The sequence below is a fragment of the Schistocerca americana genome, chromosome 8, assembly GCF_021461395.2.
Source record: "Schistocerca americana isolate TAMUIC-IGC-003095 chromosome 8, iqSchAmer2.1, whole genome shotgun sequence".
In the NCBI taxonomy this organism is placed as follows: Eukaryota; Metazoa; Arthropoda; class Insecta; order Orthoptera; family Acrididae; genus Schistocerca; species Schistocerca americana.
Window position 1 is genome coordinate 319050942 of NC_060126.1, and position 26550 is coordinate 319077491.

The 26550-nt window shown below is 38.7% G+C and overlaps 1 protein-coding gene across 2 annotated transcripts in view; it reads right to left on the reverse strand.

Moving 5' to 3' along the window:
- Positions 1 to 26550, reverse strand: part of LOC124545004 (fatty acyl-CoA reductase 1-like) — a 178298-nt gene that overhangs the window by 65878 nt on the left and 85870 nt on the right. For both annotated transcript variants that reach the window (XM_047123764.1, XM_047123763.1), the window contains exon 5: positions 11062 to 11254. In XM_047123764.1, coding sequence (XP_046979720.1) covers positions 11062 to 11254 — 193 coding nt within the window. The remainder of the gene's footprint in view (positions 1 to 11061; positions 11255 to 26550) is intronic.

Here is a 26550-nt window from a genome sequence, read left to right on the forward strand (position 1 = left end):
AAATATAGATTCATGACAGAGTACTAGAAGATTAATGACATTTTGGTTGGAGAGGCTTTCCTCATCCCTAATGTCAGTGAAATATTGGACCAGTGGGGAGAAGAGAAATATATTTAGCTATTGGATACAACCACATATTTGGAAAATGAAAAACCGGGTGAACTTCCTTTACTTAGAATACATGAGAATGCCCACAGAACTAAAAAATTCATCAAGCACTTTTCAGAAGTTAATGGATGCTGCTTTGTCAGCATTACAATGAAAAAAGTTTCTAGTATATTTGAATAATATTATTTGCTATGGAAGCACACTAAAAGAGCATAGTTTTTGATAGGCTGATGAAGCACTCACAGAAGATCCAGCCATATGAGTGTGAATTTCCTAGGATCAGAGTGATATTTTGGAGTACAAAATAACAAAGAAGGGGGAAGAGCCTGATAAAAGGAATGTGGAAAAAGTGATGAACTTTCCAGTCTGCAGGACAACAAAAGAGAGGGTATCTTGCATTCACAGGACGTTATTGATAGTTCATTCCCAAATTTAGCCAGATTGTCAATATACCACACAATTTCCTAAAGGCAGAAATACCATACAAGTGAGCAAACAAGCAGCATGCAGCTTTCAAAGAGTTAAGAGAAAAATTGGTTAATCCTACCAACACTTAATTATCTCAATTTTGAGAAACTGTCTATAGCAATCACTGATGCCAGTGGAAAAACAGTAGGAGTGGTACTGTCACAAGCAAACAATGGTTAAGATTTGCCAGTGGTATGTACCTCAAGGTCACTCAATAAAACAGAGAATTATTATTCTGCAACCATGTTATAATACTTAGCAATAGTGCAGGCTACAAATCAGATCAGGCCATACACATATGAAAGAATTTCATCATAGTAACCAATCAGAATCTGCTGGCATGGATGTTCAGAGTTATAGAACCATTTTTCACAATTGTTGAAGAGGAGGTTGAAGCATGAAGTATACTTGTGCTATGTGGTGCATAGGGTGGGAAAATTAAATGCATTAAACAAAACACATTCCAGTGAAACACAACTACATGTAAGACTCGTAACCCAATAGGACAAAATGGAGGAAGATAATGAATAAATTAATGCAGAGGGGAAGTACAAAATATTATAGAAATGCATGATTATCCATTAAAAGGATGTCAAGGGATTCACAGATCATTAGACCACATAAATATCACTAAAACATGGAATGGATTGAAGAGAGATGTTAACGAGTACTTTTGAATGTGTGACACATGACACAGGAATAAGTTCTTACAGGGCAAATTGAAAATACCATTAATGATTAAAGTTGTGGGTGAAACAATCTTTGAGAAATGCAGTATGGGTATAGTTGGTCCATTAAGTGTAACAGAGACAAGAAATAGATATATACTAACATTTCAATTAAGGACCAGGTAAGGCTGCATGGTGATTAGCACACTGGGCTCACATTCAGGATGGCCATTCAAATCCCTTTCTGGCCATCATGGTTTAGGTTTTGAGTGTTTTTCCTAAACTGCTCCAGGCAAATGCCAAGATGGTTCCTTTCTAAAGGGCACAGCTTATTTCCTTCCTCATCCTTTCTTAATCTGCATTGTGCTCCATCTCTAATGATGGCAATCTTCCTTGCTTCATACCTTGAGTAAGTTTACTGTAGTGGCTCCAACAGAGCACCAAGATGCTGAGACAGAAACAAAAAATTGTGGAAGAGGCTATATTGCAGCTGAGAATTCTGTTAGTACTATAAAATGAGGAGGGATTGAATTTTATTAGCAAAGTACTCACCGAAGTATGCAAAATGCTGTGAATCAAGGAGGTATAAACAACAGCATTCCACACACAAAATAACAGACCGTTAGAGAGAATGCGTATGACACTAGTGGAGTACATATGATATTTTATAAGTAAGGAGCATAGTAACTGAGATCTATGGGTACCATTCAAACAGTTGTGTTCAACATGATTCCACAAAATAGTACAGGATACATTCCATTTGAACTAATGTTTGAAAGAACAGCTAATATTCTGGTAATACTACTGTGAGAAACAAGAACTGTTCAGTACAATTACAAGGTATAAGTGTATCAACTTACAATGTGGATGCAAGAAACCCTCCAAGTGGTGTGCAAGAAATTAGGAAAGCAAAAGAAACCAGTACAGCTCAGAATGGCAGAATGCAGAATCCTAAATAATGAGAGATATAATACAAAGTTTTGCTAGACAATGTAACAGTGAGAAGAGGTCAATTGAAGAAGTCAGACTCACAATTTAGAGAACTGTATGAAGTAATAGTGATAGATTAACTGAATGTAATGATCAAAACTGACAGGAACAAGATAACGAAGGTGCCTGTGAATATATTGAAGACATATCTTTAATGTATTATACTTACAAAGTCTGTCCCAACAGAAGTGAGTAGACCATAGTCATTTTAATTTACAGATGAGAATGTTTCATTGTATGCCGATATGTTGTGCTGTGGTGTAATGAAGGTACAAGGAATCTTGGATAACATTGTGAAGATTCAGGAAATAGAGGTACCTCCAGGAATATGTTACCACCATCACGATGAGGTGGAGATTACAAACCAACACAAAATACTGTAACATACATGAATTTGAAAACTATGATAGAGAAATTTTATAAGATAATCAGAGTGGAAAATTAGGTAGCTCAACAGTGCCAAGAGAAATTAAGTAAGTTAAGACATTAACTATAATGAAAATTCCTGGATGGAACATACAGAAAATTAAGGAAAAGCAACCACTGACCTATAGTGGATCAATGTTTGGAGCACAGAAACAATGAACAGAAAACGTCATTGACACTAGCTTTTGAGCACTAGCACCTTTTCTAGCACTAGTGCTCACATTCATGTACACACAACCACGCAGAAATTCAAACACACTTACCCATGGCCACAGCAAGACTAATTATTGATACTCAATTATTAATAGCAGTTGCCTGAGCTGATAGTTGTGAGGAGGAGATGGGAAAGGACTGATGTAAGGGACAGTGGGAAAGAGGCAGCTCTTTAGCCAGATGATTTCACGGCTGCACAACATGATGAAAAAATGCAGCAGTTACAACTAAAAGAGATACAGGAAAAGGGAAGGAAGAACTGAGAGGGGGCAAAAATGGAGAGGCCATTTGGATACTCTCTTCTAATACATGATTCTCTGAACTTGCATTTTAAATTGACTCATGTTCTCAGTAACATTTGACGAGTTAAAGGACTTAACTGGGTACCTTTTATTGATGTACTGATTTCCCACCTGGTCCCAGATATGGCTGAGCGTTCACAATGTTTGTTGCACAAGGGAACTAATGTGATGTCCCAAGACCATTGCAGGGAACATATTTCCTGTGGGCACTGGTCTTTTCCCTACTATCTTCTGTCCACACCATTCCTTCTCTGTCCAGATCACGCACTGCCATCTCCCACCAATCTTCCTCCCTCACCCTGCACCCCTCTATGTGAGCATTCTCCCACTCCTTCTGCTCTCATCTCTCTTCTGCCCCCTTTACAACACCTCTCCCTTCTCTTACCTCTCACTTTCTCCCTCTTCAGCTTCACGTTTATCTTCTTTTCCCTCCCTCCCTGTTTCCCCTCTCTGTTCCCCCCTATCCCTCTCGCTGTTCTCCTCTCTCCCTCTCCCTACGTCTCTCCTTGCATTCTTCCCTATCCCCTCCCTACATCCATCAGCTAAGGGAACTGTTATCATCAATCAAGCTTAAATAATTAGTCTTTCTGTGGCCACAGGAGTGTGCATTTTGGTGTCTGTGCTGTTGTGTGTGCATGAATGTGTGTGCTATTGCTAGAAAAAGAACTAGTGCTTGAAAGCTAGTGTAAATGCTATTTTCTGCTACTTGTTTCTGTGTCCTATGCATCAATCCACTACAGCTGAGTGGTTGCCTTTCCTTAATTTTACAGAAGGTAGATTTTAGTAGAACTGAATGCAATCTTATATTAAGCAACAAAGTGAAGTAAAATCTAAAGAAACTGGAACACACAAAAGATTTGGTTCAGCAGTTGCAAAAATGAGGAATCTTTAACTCTGTAGGATAAATCAGAAAGAGATTGATCATAACTCTCGACAAGACTAATGCTGCCTGTTGTAAGACTAATATAGGCAAAGGAGGTCAGGTCATAAAACTTCTTATACTCTCCAAAAAAGAAGAAGCTGTAGTACGAACCACACTGTCAGGGTTGATTCAAACTGAAAATTTAGTTGCAACTAACAAATAGTTATTATGAAACAGGATTCTGAAACTACAAAATTAGCAAAATTTGCAAGCTACTTATTAAGACATGGATGACAGTTTAAAAAAGGCTTGCTGCATTCATAATGATTGGTGAACAAATTGTTGTTCAACAAAGTAGGTACTGAACATGAACTGTGAGTCAGTGACATAGTGCATACCCAAAAGGGTATTTTGGCACCACATGTAATAAATCTGGGGCAAATAGTTAAGTATTTAACATTTATTTGTCACAAGGTGGAGCCACTGAGTCACAGACAGGCACAATTGGAAAAAAATCTCACTCACACACACAAGGGATCTTTCTCTGTGCACTACTACCTGACTGTGTCAGACATGAGTAGCAGTCTATTTCAGTTGGGTAGTGGGAGTAAGGAGGAGACATGGGGCAAGCAGGGAGAGGGTTAACAGCGTAGAGACAGTGGCAGATGCTAGTGCTGATTGAAGGAGCATTCAGGGACATGGCTGAGGACAGGATAGAGCTGCTAGGTGCAGCTTCATTAGGCAAGGAGGCTGTGCTGGGAGGGTTATGGGAGGAAAGAGAGAGAAGTATAGAAGAGGAAAGAATCTGTAAGTGTATTGGTGGGGTGGAAGGTGTGTGTGTGTGTGTGTGTGTGTGTGTGTGTGTGTGTGTGTGTGTTCTGTTACAGGAACAGGGAACATGATATTGCAGATGGTGGACAGAGACAGTTATTCCATCCTGAACTTTCAGCTTTAAGATTGAATCAGTATGATCTCACGAACGTGAGAGTCTCAGTACCTGTTTCAGAGGTTGGCAGCTACTTACTTCTGAAGATAATGGACCTACATATATTTGTGTCTGGTAATGTTGTCAGTTATGTGATTAGTGCCGTGCCAACTGAGAATACAACACTCAATATGTATAAGATGTTAAGGTGAATAATTAAAAGGGAAAATACACACATATACAGCCAGGAAAAGAGTACATACTTACAAATACCAGTTAGAAATTGTATGCTAAACTTTCAGCATGCTAATTATCATGTAACAAAAAGATAAAGAAAGCAGAATGTATAAATAAACATTTGTAATGTGTCCTTGTATGTGCATGAGAAGTGCACAGATAAATTATTATAAGTAAAACATTTCCCATAGATTGTACATAGTTCGGAATGAGGGACACATGACAGTTGCACATGTTGAGAATCTGTCCCAGGCCATCAGTTTTAATGAGTTTGGATTATTACCATTTGTCACAGGTAAGTGTTTGGAAGATACCGATAAACTTGTACTTGAATAGCAAAATGAATTACACTGAGAAAAAAATACGAGGGTTGTTTTTTAAGTAAGGGCTGTTTTCATTTAAAAAAAAAGATACAAATACTTTTGTAAAAAAATTTTTATTTTCTGATTCTACACGCTTTTACCTATTTTTCTACATAGTTGCCTTGTTTATTTAAGCACTTGTCATACCGTACAACTAAGTTTTTAATTCCCTCTTCAAAGAATTCGCCCGCCTGCTCCGACAGCCAAGAGTTCACGGCCACTTTCACTTCACCGTCGTCATTGAAGTGCTGCCCGCCAAGATAGTGTTTCAGGTACCGGAAAAGGTGAAAATCGCTAGGAGCAAGGTTGGGGCTGTATGGTGCATGGTCCAAAACTTCCCAGCCAAAAGAATCAATCAAATCCCGAGTCTTTTGAGAGGTGTGAGGCCTAGCATTATTGTGCAGGAGCAAAACTCCTTTTGTCAGCCTGCTGCACCTTTTGTTTTGAATTGCTCTGTGGAGCTTCTTTAAAGTTGCACAGTAGGCATCTGAGTTGATTGTCGTTCCTTGTGGGATAAAGTCCACTAGCAAAACACCGCGCCGGTCCCAGAACACAGTTGCCATAATCTTGCGCTTTGACAGCGTCTGTTTGGCTTTGACCTTGACGGGTGAGGTTGTGTGTGATATGGGATACCCATGTTTCATCTCCAGTGACAATTTGACTCAACATGTCATCCCCTTCTTCCTCGTAATGAATCAAAAAGTCCAATGAAGTGGCAAATCTCTTCCCTTTGTGGTCCTCCGTGAGGAGTCTGGGTACCCACTGAGAACACAGTTTCTTAAAGTTTAGGTTTTCAGACACAATTTTGTACAAAACCGATCTTGAAACTTGTGGAAATTCCAAAGAAAGAGTGGAAATTGTGAATCTTCTGTCCTCACGAATCTTTGTTTTGACTGCAGCCATCAAATCATCAGTGAATACAGAGGGCTGGCCTGAGCGTTCTTCATCATGGACATTTTGACGGCCATTTTTAAACTCTCTAACCCATTGACACACTTTACCTTCACTCATTGCATTCACGCCATAAACTTCTGTTAACTGACGATGAATTTCTGCAGCTGATAGGCTTCTCATGGTCAAAAAACATATCACTGACCGTATCTCACACGTGGCGGGCGATTCAATAATCGTAAACATTATAAAGTAGCACAGTGATGCATACAGGTCAGCTACAGAGCTGCAACTTGCATCAGTGTGAATGGGAAGGATGCTGGCAAGTGGCGCGGTGGCTTGTTGCAGCGTCCGCGCGAACTACGGGACTAGACACGCGAACGGCCCTTACTTAAAAAACAACCCTCGTATACAGCACTACCCAATAACCATGTGTGTGAATATAAGTTTACTGATAATAGTTGTAATTTATTACTGTTGTTTGTATTGTCTGTGTTGCAAGTACGTGTACAACACTCTTTCCAATTAGTTTGGAGGAGAAAAATGTTTCCACTCATTTTGTGTAAAGACTACCATGGTAAATACCACAGATACTACAAAGTTACCTTTAGGACAATGAGAGAGATCTGAGAACCTAGAAATATACAAAGAGAATCCTCAGGGAGGTAAAAATGAAGTATATGTAAAAAATAGACGATGAAGTATACACTCTGTAATATTGGAATGTAAAATACGTACTGAATTACAAATAGAATTTGTATGTGCCTTTCTTACGATGATATATTTAAGGGACATTGTTTAATGCTCATTAATTACTCTAGGGATGAAGATGTCATTATAGCTGCATGAACTAACACAAGTGTAATGCGGTAAGGTGACATAAGCAGGTGTTAAAGCCAAGCAGCCATCATAAGATGTGCTGTCTGCTTAACCAAAGTAAAGCTTTTAGGGGACTGGTAATGAAGAGGAAGTATACATTTCATAGTTGTCATGATCCTGATAAGGCCATCACACTCAAAACTCTAGAGAGATATCTTTGTGTTGAAAAAGTTCCAGAGCCTTGTGAGCCACAAGGGAAAGATTGCCATATGCGAGACACAATGCCTGTAGAAACAGGAAAAGTTCCAGAATCCTTGTGGTAGCTCAGGGGTGGCATCAGAGAGAATTCAGTCTGGAGAAAAGAGCCATAAGTGAGTAGCCATCCTAGAAGCAGCCATCAGGAGAATGACAGTCAGGGAGCTATGAAGTGACAGTGATTGAAGTCATGAGAGAGTGAATTTATGCTGAGGCAATCTGTAAGAAACCAGTAATATATGGCGAAGGAGTCTGTGGTCTGGTTGGATAAGTATTCAGCAAAGTAGTACTGAGTTATAACAGAGATTGTAGTGTGCACATAGAATAATGAACATCAAGTAGCAGAAATTTGACAGAATTAGAATAAAGCTGAAATGCCTTTGTGTCAGCTACATAATTAGGTAAAAAGCCAGCCAACTGTAAGATACCACTTCTAGTAAGGCAAAAGCTTGAAGAAATAAGTCCCAGTCAGATTCTGTCAATAACTAATTAAACCTGAGGGACTTCCTACCTTTACAATGGGTCTATTGTGCCTGGAAATCCACTCCATTCCACTACCTGTTCTTAAGCAATCAAGAAGTTTTATCCCTCTCACTTCATTGACATTGCAAAAGGAGTTCCCACAACCATTTCATTATCACTTAAGTCCTAGACACAACTAACAGGGACTCAACAAGCATGCTGCATGCTGAAAAGGGCTGATAAAAATGACAACGATAATGGATAACAAATTTAATAGCTATGAAAGTCACAAATTCTGCAAAGTCCTCCATAGTTCACAGTTTCTGCCTCTCTTTCCTAATCATAAACTAGTTTTACAAACTTTTCATTCGCCATGTTCTGTCTCTTAACCATGCCACCTCCAATACCATTAACATTTCCTTCTTGCTTCCATGTTTCTCATTTCCTCCCTTTCACATACTTTTTATCATTCAAACACATTCATTTTTCTAACATTTATAGTACATATATTATGAAAAGGAAATTTGCTACTCACCATATAGCGCAGATGCCGAGTAAAAAATAGGCACAATGAAAAGACTGTCACAAATAAAGCTTTCGGCCATAAAGGCCTTCATCAACAATAGACACACACACACACACACACACACACACACACACACACACACACACACACACTCACACGGGCGCATGTGCTAACGCAATTCACACACATTCCTGGACTGCAGTCTCAGGCAACTGAAACCAGACTGGAAGCTGCAGCACCAGTGCAGGGGGGGGGGGGGGGGGGGGCAGAAAAGGAGACAGGGAAGGGGCTGGATGGGTGAGGACAGTGACTAATGAAGGCTGAGGCCAGGAGAGTTACAGGAACATAGGATATATTCCAGGCAGAGTTCCCACCTTCGCAGTTCAGAAAAGCTGGTGTTGGTGGGAAGGATCCATATGGCACAGGCTGTGAAGCAGTCATTGAAATGATGAAGGATGTCATGTTTGGCAGCATGTTCAGCAAAAGGGTGGTCCACTTGTTTCTTGGCCGCAGTTTGTGGGTGACCATCCATGCTGACAGACAGCTTGTTGGTCACCATGCCCATATAGAATGCAGCATAGTGGTTGCAGCTTAGCTTGTAGATCACATGACTGGTTTCACAGGTAGCCCTGCCTTTGAGGGGATAGGTGATGTTCATGACCGGACCGGAGTAGGTGGTGCTGGGAGGCTGTATGGGACTAGTCTTGCATCTTGGTCTGTTACAGGGGTATGACGCATGAGGTAATGGGTTGGGAGCATGGGTTGTGTTAGGGTGGATGAGTATATTGTGTAGGTTCGGTGGACAGCAGAATATCACTGTGGGAGGGGTGGGAAGGATAGTAGGCAGGGCATTTCTAATTTCAGACATGACAAAACTATAGCCTCACCCACAATTACTTCTCCTTTGAGGGCATTACCTATGAACAAATTCGGGGTACAGCTATAGACACCTGCATGCCACCATCCTATGCCAACATATTCATGGGCCAACTAGAGGAATCCTTCCTGGAAACCCTCAAACCTAGACCCATCACCTGGTTCAGATTCATTGATGACATCTTTGTGATCTGGATTGCGGGTGAGGACACCCTATCTACATTCCTCCAATACCTAAACAACTTCTCCCCCATTTGCTTTACCTAGTCCTGCTCAACCTAAAAAGCCACCTTCCTAAGTGTTGACCTCCACCTCAATGATGGCTACATCAGTACTTCCGTCTATATCAAACCTACTAACCACCAGCAATACCTCCATTTCAACAGCTGCCACCAGTTTCATTCCAAGAAGTCCCTTCCATAAAGCCTAGCCACCTGCGGTAAAAAAAAAATAAATCTCCTGTGCCTTATCTTTCCAGTCTCCAACCACCTTCCAAAGTCCCACTGTCTGGCCAAAGAGGAGCATTCCCCTCATAACTCGGTACCACCTAGGACTGGAGCAACTGAATTACATTCTCCACCAGGGTTTTGTTGTGCCCTGAAGTTATAAATGTCCTATCCACTATCCTTCCCACCCCTTCCACAATGGTATTCCACCATCCATCGACCTACACAATATATTCATCCACCCTTACACACTCTCTCCTCCCAACTCCTTACCTCATGGCTCATAACACTGTAACAGACCTAGACGCAAGATCTGTCCCATATTTCCCTCAACCACCACCTACTCCAGTCTGATCACAAACATCACCTATCCCATCAAAGGGAGGGCTACGTGTGAAACCAGTCATGTGATCTACAAGGTAAGCTGCAAACACTGTGCTGCAATCTATGTGGGCATGACAACCAGCAAACTGCCTGTCCACATGAATGGCCACCAGCAAACTGTGGCCAAGAAACAAGTGAACCACCCTGTTGCTGAACACGCTGCCAGACATGGCATCCTTCATTTCAATGCCTGCTTCACAGCCTGTGCCATATGGATCCTCCCCACCGGTATCAGCTTTTTGAACTGTGCAGGTTGGAACGTTCTCTGCAATACATCCTACATTCCTGCAACCCTCCTGGCCTCAACCTTCATTAGTCACTGTCCTCACCTATCCAGCCCCTGCCCTGTTCCCATTTCAGCACTACACAGCCATCATTCCACCATCACACTCAGTCTTTTTACTTCTTTCCTTTTTGACGACTATGTCTATTGTTGATGAAGGCCTTTATGGACGAAAGCTTTATTTGTGACAGTCTTTTTTGTTGTGCCTATCTGCAACAGCATCTCCCCTATATGGTGAGCAGCAACTTTCTGTTTCATAATATTGTTACATTCCACCCTGGATTTTCCATTGTTTGATTATCATACAGCTATCTACTTCTTTCAACTCTTCCTTTGTTTATTGCTAAATTTTATTCACAGACTTGATGTTTCACATTACTTATTTGTCTGACTGCATTTCAATCCCATCTGTAGCATTAAACTGTTTGCAGTCAGTTTGTGAACTTCTCCTTCCTTAACATTCTGCTGGAATATTTCAGTGTTTCTCTATTGAAACATTAAATGATAAATGTATAAAAGCAAAATCTTGTGAAGCAGTTTTTTTTAATTATTTCAGACCTTTCAGTTCCTTTTTTCCATGCTGCAAGTATTGTAGCATTGACAGCAATATCTACCGGCATGTAGTCAGCCACACAACTCCTACGTGAATAGCTGACATGTACAACACCCATTGATGCAGCGATTAAAAGACCAACTGGACCATTGAATGTATCTCCCCATCCTGGAAATGGTTCTTTAGTTGTTGAAATCACTGGAAAAAAATACTTTCACTTAGTAACAAAGATACATATTATAATTATATAAAATTTTATAACATTATTAGATTTTTAGAAATACAATCTTAAATATACTACAAAATAAAATTTGATATGACACACATACTGAACACTCTCTTAAAACTTTCAGAAATAGATATTCCATGAAGGTGGAAGATGCAGCATTAGGAAAAGTGCTTGGTCAGAAGCTTTTTGTTGAAAGAATTATATAATGAGTATGTATGCAGTGATCAGCCACTTATGAAATATTTCCCTATTTTCATTAACTAGTTGTTTAACATTCCCAGGCTCATCTTCAGGTGTAACATGCAGAAATTTACATTTACTTCTACATTTACATACACATCCCAAAAGCCACAGTATGGCACACAGCAGAGCATACTTTGTACCATTACTAGTCATTTGCTCTCTTATTCCACACACAGAGAGAACAAGGGAAAAATAACACTCTATATGCCTCTGTATGACCCCTACTTTCTCTTATCTTATCTACATGGTGCTTATGTACAATGTATGTTGGCGACAGTAGGATCATTCTGCAGTCAGCTTCAAGTGCAGGTTCTCGAAATTTTCTCAATAGTGTTTTGGGAAAAGAACATTGTCTTCCCTCCAAGTATTCCCAATTGAATTCACAAATCATCTCTGCAGCACTGACACATTGATAGAACCTACTAGTGACAAATCTGGTAACCTTGATTTCTTTCTTTAATCCATTCCAGTGGGAATCCCAAATACTCAAGCACTACTCAAGAATGGGTCACACTAATGTTCTGTATGTGGTCTCTTTTATAGATGAGCCCTACTTTCCTAAAATTCTCCCCATAAACCAAAGTCAACCATTTTCTTTCCCTATTACTGCATATATGCGTTTGTTTCATTTCAAATAACTTTGCAAGGTTATGCCTAGAGTGACTGGCACAAAAGAAGAGTTCTCAAGGTCACGGCCACTGCCTGTTGCGAGCAGGGGCTGTGGGCTGTGATCTGACCGCCTCTCAGCTTTGTTGCCATGTAGGTACCATTAGCTGTGCAGTAAGTCAGAGAAGCAGAAAGCTCAGTGTCACCATGCTATATCAAATCTGTGTCATTGGCAGAATCTCCAGACATGAATGAGTGTTTTCATTCTCCAAGAAAAGAAATCGATTACCTTTGTTTATTTTAACAAAGAGCTCATGGGTAGAACTGTACTTGGATATTATGACAGAGGAGAGGATCCAACGGCTAAAAACATACAGGCTGACCTCATGAAAAAATTAATTACTTGGGCTCAGAGGCCTCTGGTCTTCATCTTCTCTGCTCCCTTGGTTCCAAATTCAAGAAGTGTAATGATGGACGGAAATTCTTAATGGAACACCAAGACTTGCAGCAGCAAGAGCTAAGTTTTTGTGTACAATGCACTTCTTGTGTGCTAAAGACATGAAGCCTGTATTGTATTTCGATGAAACTTGAGTTTCACAGAACCACACCAATAAGTATATATGGCACAACTCCAAAGGAAATGGCGGTTTGAAAGTGCCTACTGGTAGAGGTGGCCGATTAATTATTGCCCACACTGATTCATTAACCATAGGCTTCATACCAGGCCAAACTTAGTTTTCATGATGGGAAAAGTTCTTGCCAATCAGATTACCATTCAGAAATGAATGGAGAAGTTTTTAAGAATTGGTTTATTTGACTGTTGCCTGCGCTGGAAGAAGGGTCAATTATCATGATGGATAATGCCAGCTACCACTCCATTCAGATAGAAAAGCTGCCACATTCAAATTGGCATGAGGCAGATATTATGGAGTGGTTAAAGAGAAAGAATGTTTCATTTTCAGTTGATGAAATGAAGGCTGAACTCCTGTCTTAGGAAGAAATCATAGGTGCCATAAAGACTTATGAATTACATCAACTATCAAATGAAATGGGACACCAAGTGGTATGTCTAATACCGTATCACTGCCAGTATAATCCCATTGAATTGATATGGGCCCAAGTAAAGTTAGAAGTAGAGAAAAGAAATACTACTTTCAAACTTGCTGATGTCAAGAAGCTAACATGTTACTCAGCAGGACTGGGAGAGGTGTGTAAAACACGCAGAAGCATTTCATGAAACTGGTTTCTTGAACCAGGATTTGAGAGACACCGTAGTGGAATCTGTGATGATACACTTGGCTGAAACAAGCAACAGTGAATCTGAAGACACGGAACCAGAAGACCCTATGTAAGAAGCTGACTTGATTTAAATGTTTGTCTGTTCATTTAGTTACAGAGGACATACTGCGACTGTTTATCCCTTACAGTAAATGTCTGATAAATTTATCACAAGTGGTAGCAATTAGTTTACTCAACAGTAACTGTCAATTAAAATAAGACAGTCAATTTTGCATTAATTAATAACAGTGTTTCCTAAAAACCTATATTGAATGTCTTTACATTCTGATATAATCTTACTGCATTCGGTTTACTTCTACACTCGAAATATAACTCATTTTTTTCATAGAAGGATTTATTGGCTGTTTCATTGTAAGGGTAATGCAGTTCATAAAATGACAAAACATTGTGGTGCTTCTGTATCGAGTGTATATGTAAACAGTGCAGTAACATCAGAACATTCCCAGCACCTATTCTGATTCTCCAAGAAGAGCATAGAAGTCAATGATATTTGATGACTTTTACAAAAAGCTAGAATGTAGAATTGTATTACTTTAGTATGACAGAGGATAGTATCCAATGGATAGAGAAATGCAGCATAATTTCCACGATAAAACTGATTATTCTGGCCAGTCACTTCTATGCACTATCTCCTCTGCCCACTTGGTTTTTAATTCAGAAACTGTAATGATGGACGAAATTTGTAACACAAGACAGAGACATTGCAGTAGTAAGAGTAGTAAGTCATAGATAACATTTTCTCAAATATGTCAGAAACTGACGTAGATGTAACAAACATAGATTTAGGATTGTCTGACCACAATGCTCTCACCATTGAAATCCCTTTACGGTCAAAGAAAGATAAAGATGTAAATAATATTTACAAAAGAAACTTCTCTGTGGACAGCTGTCATCAGTTCATAAGTATCTTAGAAAATGAAAATTGGTTAGATGTTATGAAACAGTCAAGTACAGATGAGGCATATAGTGTATTTGCATCGATTTATATGATGAACTTTGAGATGTGTTTTCCAAAGAAACTGACCAGAGTCAAGTCTACTGGATACATAAAGTCAAGTTCTTGGGTGACTCTTGGAATTAAGAAATCATGTGAAAACATGAAAAAACTGAATTCAGAGTTGAGGGAGTGTACAAATATTGATTTTATAGAATATGTAAAGAGGTATAGGAAAATATACCGCAGAGTAATTGCAAATGCAAAGTTATTAAGTAATAATATGGAAATAAAACAGTTCAGAAATAAAACTAAAATAGCATGGGAAATTGTGAGAAAAGAAACCGGGGTACCTACCAAAGACAAGGAAATTATTCTAAAAGATGAGGAGAATAAAATGGTAGATAAATATGTCATGCCTAATTATATAAATAATTACTTTTTAAAGGTACCCCAGACATTAAGAAGGAATCTTGGGGAGTAGATTAAGATGGAAGCACCCAAGGCAGCCAGCAGTATGATGGCAGTTCCAACAAACGAAAAGGAAGTTTTAAAAGTGATTAAAAGTCTGAAGTCCAAGATGTCGGCTGGAGTAGATGAGGTGCCAATAATATTAGTAAAGAAAACAGCTAATCAGATAGCAAAACCATTGGCGCACATAGCAAACCTGTCAATGGCTGAGGGCATGTTTCCACAAAAACTGAAACTTTCTAAAGTCATTCCCCTGTTGAAAAAGGGTGATAAAGTTAAAATAGAAAACTACAGACCTGTCTCACTCCTCCCAACTTTCTCTAAAGTTTTAGAAATACTAATGAAGTATAGAGTCACACATTATCTTAATATGCACAATCCGATAAACAGTAATCAGCATGGATTTCAAGCTGGGAGAAGTACCGAAACAGCTGTACTAGAATATACAAAAGATATAATCACTAAATTGGAAGAGGGAAATAGTGTAGTTGGGATAAATCTAGATTTGTCAAAAGCCTTTGACACTGTTGACCACAGCACACTTTTGAAAAAGCTTGAAGCTATAGGTATCAGAGGACCGGTAAAAAAGTGGTTTGAGTCTTATCTGGAAAAGAGGATGCAGGTGGTTGAAATTACAGCACCAAATATTAATCAAAAAATTAAACTAAGATCAGATCCAAGGGAGGTCACAGTAGGAGTACCCCAAGGAAGTGTATTAGGCCCCTTGCTGTTCCTCATTTACATTAACGATATTCAGGTGTCAGAGAGAAAAGCTAGAATCATGTAATTTGCTGATGATACTAGTTTAATAGTTAGTGATATGAAGCAGTCATTGCACAGTACTGTGTACTATGTCCTACAAGACATACAAAAATGGTTTAGTGCTAACAAGCTAACACTGAATGCAAAAAAAACTAATTATGTGCAATATGGAAAAATAAGTGAACAGGACGACCTAAATCCCACAATGGAGGGCAAATAACTTGAAAGAGTACAGTGTGCAAAATTCCTGGGTATGCACATTGATGAGAAGATTAATTGGAAGGACCATGTGGTGAACTTAGCACTAAAACTAAATTCAGCATGTTTTGTGCTTAGAATAATTTCAAGAGTTTGTAGTAATGACTGTACCAGATTAGTATATTTTGGCTATTTTCAGTCCATTGCATCCTATGGGATAGTATTCTGGGGAAAAACAAATTGTCATCTAAATGAGATTTTCAAATTGCAAAAACGTGCTATTCGGATAATAACCCACAGCCCACCTCAAACACATTGTAGGCCCCTTTTTAAAGCATTGAAAATTTTAACAATTCCATCATTATACATTCTGAAATGTCTGTTGGTGATCAAAAGAAATCAGGACAAAATGAAAACCAACACAGACTTCCATAATTACGATACACAGCAATGTAAAGATCTCCACATACAAGCTGTAACAAGGACCCGAAGCCAGAAACATGTATGTAATCAAGGCATCAAACTTTTTAGTGCACTACCAAAACATATCAAAGTGCTGGAAAATAAGGATAAATTTAAAACTGTTCTAAAGAACCACATGCTTGACAAATGCTATTACAGCATGAGTGAATATCTCTGCGCAACTGTATAAAATATATGTTTCAGTTAATGTGACAAATGAAATTACATCAGTGCATAATAAATTATGTTATAAAAACACTTATTAGTTCTATATTGTATTAAACATAAGATAGATTAATATGAATTCAGCACAGATACAAATTTTGTAAAGATATTATATAGCTGTTAAAATGTACCCTGACAAATCCTATATCACAAATGTGATCACTGGGATGATAATAAATAAAATAAATAAATAAAATAAATAAAAAGAACAAGGTTTTTGTGTACCAAGCACATATTGCATACTGAGAATAACAGGCTTACAGCAAATTTAGATAAAACTTAGGTCTCACAAAACCTTTCAAACAAATATTTTGCTTGACTTCAGTGAAAATATTGGCCTCAAAATAACTACAATTACTGCTGCATAGTGTATATTGTCATTTTGAGTGATGGATGCAATGACAAAGGATATGCATTAGCAGCCAGTAAAATGTTTTTGGAAAGTAGGGAATATTCTTGGTCATATTAAAGCAAGCTGTCCAAACAAAACTCTTGGCGACAGCCTACAGTGACTCTCATGCTGCTGCGCAAGGAATATTGCAGAAGTAATTTGCCTCTCTACATGATATGATACAATAATGATGTCTGAAATTTTACCAAAAATAATTTTGCAGCTTTCTTAAAAATTTTCTCATGGAAAGTTCCTTTGAAGTCCTACAGAACAAAAATTAATCAGCGACAACATTTTTCACTATGTAGTCAGCAGTTTCACACCTCTTACAATATTTTATTTTTTTATCTCAGAATACTTTTATGTTTCTGAAATAAAAGGTGTAGCATATGGATCTGTAATCTTTGAGGATGTTCATTTTTTCTTAGTCCAATTACATTGGTGATTCTGCTACTACCATAGGTTGAAGTAAAATATTATTTTCCTCCAAAATTCCTTTTAACGTTAGGCTTTTTTTTTCCCCTTAGCAGCTAGTGAGAATTTTCTTTTGAAAAGTACTCCATCAGTTCTAGAGTAAAAATAGAGTTGCCCAATATTTTTTTTAAATTTTTATGAACATTTGAAGTTATAGCTATAAAAAAAACTGGCAATGCTCTAAGATGGTGAGATGACTTTGAAGCCCTATTTTTGTGCTGGCCACTATAGATATTTAATTGATGTGGCTGTGTCAAGTAGCACATCACCAATGTTTGTATTCAGTCATTACAGGATTGTTTTTCCTACTCATCTGCATTAACTTATATTTTTCTACATTCAGAGCAAGCTGCAATTTATCAAATCAACTATAAATTTTGTCTAAGTAATCTTGTATCCTCCAACAGTCACTCAAAGATGATATCTTCCAGTACACCACAGCATCATCAGCAAACAGCCACAGATTGCTGCCTCACCCAATCTGTTCATGTTTTTACTGTTTCATTGTGAAGCATCTTCCAATGTCCAGCATCATGTTACAAGTATGAATATATATATATACATGTGCATTCCTCATCTGGAAATAAGCCTGAAAAAGTTAAAAAAACCAGCTCACAAAAAAAGAAATATTTTCTAAATGACTAGTCATAGTTACTTTTAGATTAGGTATTTGAAAAAAGACTGAACTTCTGGAATAATGTGTGAACAACTGAACCCACTGCTGCTACTGAGCACACCTAGTGGCAGTTTTAGACAACAAATTGTCATTAGTCTCATTTCTTTGTGGCCATTAGTCACCAAGCCATAACCTTTGAAATAAACATGTACACCTGCTGTTTGTCAGATTAGTAACAATCGGTAAACCCCCAATTTTTTAAAGAATCGAACTTCCTTGTGAAACACTGGATGAATGTAATCTGGGTAATTTTTGCAACATTTTAAGCAAAAGCAAGTGCTCAATGTTTATGACCTATATGTTATACAATGATATAATTTTGCAGGCACATTCAATGATGTATGTAGGTACTGTCTGCAAAGTGTTTTGCAAATAGAGTTAATAGTAAAGAAATAATAAATTAAAATATCATGTTTGATGCTGAAGTTTTACTCCATGAATAGTGAAAACATAGTGACCAATAAAATCTTTACTTTCATCATTCCGTAAGCCAGTGAGGAAAAGTATTGTAGAAGTTTGAGATTATGCTGAAATCAGTCAATAACTGCTTGCTAGTGTAAATGGCAGTGAAAACTTCCCTAATAACATCATAACAGGAGATGAGATGTGGGTTTATAGCTGTGATGTTGAAATAATGGTGCATCTGTTGCAGTGGGTGTGCAAAGGATTGACTCATCAAAAACATCGTGCACGAGTCAGTCAGAAATCAAGGAGATGATGGCTGTGTTTTTTTGACTGACAAGGCATTTTCCATCAGGAATTTGAACTGCCTGTTGCATGGTTAACAAGGAGATCTATCAGGTAATTTTAGCATCTTTGAGGGATTCAGGAAGAGGCCCGTATTGTGCAAAAGCAGACTTGGATGTCACACCAGAACAGTGCATCAGTTCATGTGTCATGTGTCCTCACTTTTATAATTGTAGCTGTGTATAGCTCCTCATTGGGAATATTTCAACTATTTTTGAAAAACTTAGATTCTTTGTTTTTCGGTCTCTCAGACAGAGGGAAGCAAATTATTGTTTGTGGGGATTACAGAGTAGATTTTCTGAAAGAGTCCAATAGAAATCTTGACCTTGAAATATTACTTGGTTCTCTCAATTTGATGTCAGTTACTGATTTTCCTGCTCAGGTGGTACAGAAAAGCAGCACACTGACAGATGATGTTTTTATAAACCAAGACAATTTCAATCAAACAAAAACTTTTTCTGTTAAGAATGGTCTGTCTCATCGTGATGTACGGCTAGTTACAATATATGACATAGCTCCATACACTAATGCAAAACAGTCCTCCAAAATAGTACACTTAGTTAACAATTTAACAATTGCAAATTTTAGGAAAAGCTTGCAACAATTAGACTGTGTGGGGGTGTACAGGGAACTAGATGCTAAATTAAAATTTAACCTGTTTCATTATACCTTTATGAGTATATTTGAAAACGGTGAAACATAATTATAAGGCACTCTCTAAAAACCCATGGCTTAGTAAAGGGTTAAAAATATCTTGTAATCTAAAAAGGGAAATGTATCTTATAGCTACAAGGACTAATGATCCAGAAACATCAACCATTGTGAAAATTACTGCTCTGTGTTAAGAAAAGTTATTAAAAAGCCCAGGAGTATGTGCAATTAGTCTGAGATTGGCATCTCTGATAATAAAATTAAAACAATTTCGAATATTGTTCAAAAGGAAACAGGGCAACTGAGAGCACAGGAAGACTGTGTTTATAACAAACTCAATGAAAAGTTTGATACCAAAAAGTCAGAAGTAGAAAATATTTTTAATAATCATTTTTTGAGTGTTCTAGAGAAAGCAGGATCCAGTTAATCATTAGAAAATACAATGCTGTGCATAGAAGGGGCAATACCTAAGCAACTTGATAATACTGAAACTCAACGCACCTCTCCTACTGAAATTAGGAAAATAATAAATTCACTCAAAAATAAAACGTCGCATGGAATTGATGGCATTTCCAACAGAGTACTAAAAGCTTTTTCCCAATGGATAAGAAGGATTCTCAGCCACATACATAGTAGCTGTTTGAAACAGTGCATCTTTTCAGATGGACCAAAATGTGCTTTTGTTAAACCATTGCATAAAAAAGGTCATAGGTCTGATGCTACCAACTACCACCCAGTCTCACTTCTGATTGCTTTATTTAAAATTCTTGAAAAGTAAAGTATTCAAGACGAGCTTCAAATACTGGGTGGTTATAATTAAACTTTCCCTATTTAACTCATTATAACATGGAAACTAGTTACCATACTGTACTCGTACCAAATGTGGTAGCATTAATGTCCAGAGTATGGGGTGCATGATATCCATGTGTCACAGCACCACCATCCAGTTCCAACTATGGCCATCATGATTCATGGTCTCACACACCTGACCAGTCGCAGTGCACTTTTGATACTTGGACAAAAGGAGCAGGGCATTATGGGTGAAGCTCTATTATCAAAACACCAGTAATGCTGCAGCTGCGCTTCGAGGATATCACCAGCTAAAAGGGTTATGGGAGGGCCCTCTTTCTCCACTTGCTGTGCAGAACATGATGAAGAAGTTCAGATGAACTGGGCGTCACTCCGGCTACTGGTTACCCCACAGGTGGTTGATGAAATCGTTGCCGCTATGGTAGACAACACTGCAAATAATTCCTGATGGTCAGACAGTGCACGTGCTGCATCACAGCAGTTGAACATCCCATTGTCCACTGTACCAAAGTTGCTTCAATCCATTCTCAAATAGTATCTATACAAGATCCATGTTGTACAGCAGCTCATACCACAGGACAAATAACGACGTGTTGACTTCCCTCTCCACTTTCTCCCAAGGATTGAAGTTGAACAGCCTATGGACAGACAAAGCTCATTTTTCTCTGACATGTGAGGTGAATACACAGGTGCTACTATTCAACTGACGAATTTATGAACAATGTGTACAGCCAATGCACCTGTGTGTCTCTCCCCACTCGCTGCCGTTTTGGGTCCTTTTTTCTCCCACCTCCCTGCCTCACCTCACAACCTTCTGATGCTGCTCCTGTTGGCAGTCAGGTCCCTGCACATTCCACCAGACACCATTTGTCTCTTTCTCCACCCATATACTACTATCCCTTCCCCTTCTCTGCCCCCTCCAAATTACTGTTTGCATCCCACGTGATGTGGCATTCTGGCCTAAGATGCTGCTGTTGGCAGTGATGTGTACATGAGGTTTGCTAGCTTGTGTATGTGTGTGTGTGTGTGTGTGTGTGTGTGTGTGTGTGTGTGTGTGTGTGTGTTTGTGTGTGTGTGTGTGTTTTACTGATGAAGGGTGTGGCAAAGCTTAAAAGCTTTATGTGAGAGTCATTTATGAATGTGGTTTGAAAAGTTTTCAGAATCACCAGGAGAGGTCAGCACTATTGCACCAAGTTGTTCACTTGATATTCATTGGACTGTTTCCTGTAAACACTTCCCATGTCAATGCTCTTGGAAGATAGCTGTATCTGTGACGCGGCTCTGTTGTTGTTCCAGTGTAGTGATTTGCAAAGATGGAAAAAAAATCGAAATTCGAGCAGTAATTAAGTACTTTGTGAAGAAAGGTATGAAAACAAAGGACATTCATGCTGATTTCCAGAATACACTGGGGGACTCTGCTCCTTCATATTCAACTGTTACCAAGTGGACAAATGAATTTAAATTTGATCAACAAAGCTTAGATGATGATCTGCACAATGGTCAGCCAAAATGTGTCACTACTCCAGAAATCATTGCAAAAGTGCACAAAATGGTCATGAAGGATCACCGATTGAAAGTCCGTGAAATTGCTCATGGTTGCCAGATGTCATCCGAAAGGGTATATCACATTTAATTGAAGAATTAGAAATGAAAAAATTATCTGCAAGATAGGTGACGCAACTCTTGATTCTGGATCTAAAATGCATGAGAATGGGCATATCGGAACAGTGTTTGGCCCGTTTTAGGTGAAACAAACAAGATTTCTTGCACTGGTTTGTGTCCACAGATGAAACTTGGGTGCACTACTGTACCCCAGAGACAAAACAACAGTCAAAGCAGTGGAAACATGCGGATGCTCTATCACCAAAGAAGGCTACAATAATTCATTCGGCAGGAAGGTCCTGGCATAAGATTTCTGGGATGCGAAGGGGATTCTGTTTGTAGATTACCTCCCCACTGGGCAAACAATTACTGCATAATACTATGCTAACCTCCTGGACAAATTGCAACAAAAGATACATGAAAAAAGGCCAGGTTTAGCAAGGAAGAAAGTCATCTTCCATCAAGACAATGTGTGCCCGCACACATGTGCCATTGCCATGGCAAAATTACATGAATTGTTGCCGCACCTGCCTTATTAACCTGATGTGGCTTGGTCAGACTTCCATCTCTTCCCCAAACTGAAAATTTTTCTTTGTGGATGAAGATTAACTTCAAACGAAGAATTGGTAGCCAGAGTTGATAACTATTTTGCAGGCCTGGAGGAAATTCATTTTCAAGACGGGATCAAGGCACATGAGCATTGTTGGACCAAGTGCATTAATCTACAAGGAGACTACATTGAAAAATAAAAAAGTTTCAGTGATGGAAGTAATTTTTTTCTATTCCGTTCCAAGAACTTTTCAAATCACCTTCATAATTGTGCCTGTCTGCAACTTGACATGTCTTCTTCACGATAAGTAGCAATCTGTCTTTTCCTACAAAGTATTGGATAATGTTGAAACCAAGAGTGAAAATATGGTTAATGGTAATACTTATAATGTAAATAATGGTTTTGATGTAGAAGAAGAGAAAATTTAATCAAGTTAATGGAAATAATAAAAATTGAATGCCTTGAATACGAAGTCAAATGAGGCCTGTAATTTGGTTACTGAAAGTATTCAGAACAAAGCTGTCAGTGAACTGTTGAATAATATTTTTCTTTGCATAGCTTGGATAGATGTTGGGGATGGACAATTTGATGAGGAAATGTGAAAAAATTGGCAGGTTCATGTAAAAGAGTTTATCCTGAGTGGTGGAGGAAAGAGAGTATGAAATTTATTAATTGTGTAAGAAATATGGGAATAAACAAGAACTTAACTGTATTTCCGAGTAATTTATGCAATGATAATAATAATATTACTGACAGTATTGATCTGGTTAAAGAAAACAGTGAAACTTTTGTAGGAAACAACGAAAGCATTAAAAAACATGAAAAACAGTTAGTGCAAGTTAGTGTAAGGAATACTGGAATGAAATAGGTGAGTGCAGTAAAAGCAAAGGTGGCCAGAGCAAAGAGGTTTGTTGCTAAATTGCCAGTACCTGCCGTGGACAAATTATTAGAGTTATAATGATGCTCAACTAAAAAGTGCATTGACAACAGAAAGAATTTTTTAAGTTGATAATAAAGCAAACAGTTTGCAAAACATAATGTTTAATTCCCCCCCATGAACCATGGACCTTGCCGTTGGGGGGGAGGCTTGCGTGCCTCAACGATACAGATAGCCGTACCGTAGGTGCAACCACAATGGAGGGGTATCTGTTGAGAGGCCAGACAAACATGTGGTTCCTGAAGTGGGGCAGCAGCCTTTTCAGTAGTTGCAGGGGCAACAGTCTGGTTGATTGACTGATCTGGCGTTGTAACACTAACCAAAATGGCCTTGCTGTGCTGGTACTGCGAACGGTTGAAAGCAAGGGGAAACTACAGCCATAATTTTTCCTGAGGGCATGCAGCTTTACTGTATGGTTAAATGATGATAATGTCCTCTTGGGTAAAATATTCCGGACGTAAAATAGTCCCCCATTCGGATCTCTGGGCGGGGACTACTTAAGAGGACGTCATTATCAGGAGAAAGAAAACTGGTGTTCTACAGATCGGAGCGTAGAATGTCAGATCCCTTAATTGGGCAGGTAGGTTAGAAAATTTAAAAAGAGAAATGGATAGGTTAAAGTTAGATATAGTGGGAATTAGTGAAGTTCGGGGGCGGGAGGAACAAGACTTTTGGTCAGGTGAATACAGGGTTATAAATACAAAATCAAATAGGGGTAATGCAGGAGTTGGCTTAATAATGAATAAAAAAAATAGGAGTGCGGGTAAACTACTACAAACAGCATAGTGAACACATTATTGTGGCCAAGATAGACACGGAGCCCACACCTACTACAGTAGTACAAGTTTATATGCCAACTAGCTCTGTAGATGATGAAGAAATTGATGAAATGTATGATGAAATAAAAGAAATTATTCAGATAGTGAAGGGAGACAAAAATTTAATAGTCATGGGTGACTGAATTCGGTAGTAGGAAAAGGGAGAGAAGGAAGCATAGTAGGTGACTATGGATTGGGGGTAAGGAATGAAAGACGAAGCCGCCTGGTAGAATTTTGCACAGAGCAAAACTTAATCATAGCTAACACTTGATTCAAGAATCATAAAAGATGGTTATATACATGGAAGAAGCCTGGAGATACTGACAGGTTTCAGATAGATTACACAGCTCTACAAAATAAATTTTTTTTTTTCGTTGCCAGGGAAGTTTGAACGAAAATGGGATATTGTTATGATACTCATTCCGAGTATATTTGTACTTTTTCCAAATTGGCTCTGGTTTTTGAGATATAGGTTATTTGTGGAAATGAGAGTTTCATGTGGATAATATTGACTGCAGGGTCCATATATGGTGTAATGTATTTGCTACCTGTTTTTTAATTAGTGATATTGTACTATCTTTATTAAACAATTGTGCTCAGGGAGTGCATCTGTGTGGTTGAGAATTACATCATGCAAACATCACACTGTCAGCATGTGTTCAGTCCTGTTGTGCGGTGCATGTGTTGAAGATATTGAGGGTTGTGCAGATTTGAATTCAGCGGTACTCGACATTCATTTGTTGGCCGAGGTAATCCCCGCAACAGCCGATAGGTAGCATTCAGTGTAAACAAGAAAAATGGCGATGGTCGAAAGTCACACACATGTGCAGTGCAGCTTCAAGGAGATAGAACCTTTTCATCGTGACGTAGCAAATAAGAGGTGAGTATTCATTTCACACAAAACAATTAATGATGTTTGTTGGATGTGATTCACATGCAAATACAAGAAAGTTCTGCATAATATGTAGTATTTGTGCAATTTTATTTTAGGAAAACATGAGTTCTTCACGCCGTCTTTGCGTGAACCATCCAGATGAGTTCTGCTACATTTGTGGTGAATACGTTCTTCAAAAGAACAGGAAGAATATCACTCCTTTTGTGAAGGAAGCGTATCTGGCATATTTCGGAATTAAACTTGGAGATCAAGACAAGGCGTGGGCACCCCATAAAGTTTGTAAATGCTGTGTGGAGTGCTTACGGCAGTGGACAAAACGAAAAAGGAAAAGCTTAAACTTCGGAGTGCCTATGGTATGGTGAGAGCAGAAGAACCATACAGATGATTGCTATTTTTGTATTGTTAATGTGAAAGGTTTTAATAGGTTCAAAAAACGAAAGTGGGAATATCCCGATTTGGAGTCAGCAAGAAGACCGGTGGTGCACAGCAACGATGTTCCTGTACCAACCTTCATAACTTTACCCACGCTAACATCATCAGATGACGATGTGCACGGCGAGGAATGTACAAGTAGTGGTTCGGAATACGAAGGACGTGAGACACAACCCCAGCAGTTCGACCAGAAGGAGCTCAGTGACTTGATACGAGAACTCAATCTTTCAAAGCAAGTATCAGAACTCTTAGCATCCAGGCTTAAGGAAAAGAACTGTCTTCATCCAAGTGTTAAAATAACAGCTTACCGGACGAGAGAAGAAAACCTTCTTCCATACTTCAACCAAGAAGAGGTTATAGTGTATTGCAGCAATATACCTGGACTTTTACTTGAATTGGGGCTGCCGGAATATAGACCAGAGGACTGGCGTCTCTTCATAGACAGTTCCACTAGAAGTTTAAAATGTGTTCTCCTACACAATGGCAATCGTTACGCATCTATTCCAATTGCCCACTCAACAAAACTTTGTGAAGCATATGCTAACATCAAGATGGTTCTGCAGAAAATTCAGTATATACAGCACCAGTGGTTGATTTGTGTTGATTTGAAAATGGTGAACTTCTTGCTTGGACAACAAAGTGGATACACAAAGCACCCATGTTTTATCTGCATGTGGGATAGTAGGGCAAAGCACGAACATTGGAAGCAGAAAACATGGCCTCCAAGGGAACATATGGCTGTTGGTGAAGCAAACATCATTAATGAACCTCTGGTTAGTAGGGACAAGATTGTTCTTCCACCATTACATATTAAGTTAGGACTAATGAAGCAATTCACCAAAGCTTTAGACAGAAATGGTAATTGCTTCACATACATCTGCAATACGTTCCCTGGACTCAGTAGTGAAAAACTTAAGGCAGGAATATTTGATGGTCCTCAAATTCGCAGGCTCATCAACGATACCAATTTTACAAGTGTCATGACTGTCACTGAAGCATCGGCCTGGAACAGTTTTTTCGCTGTTGTAAAATGTTTTTTGGGCAATCATAAAGCTCCCAATTATGAGGAACTGGTCAAAAAC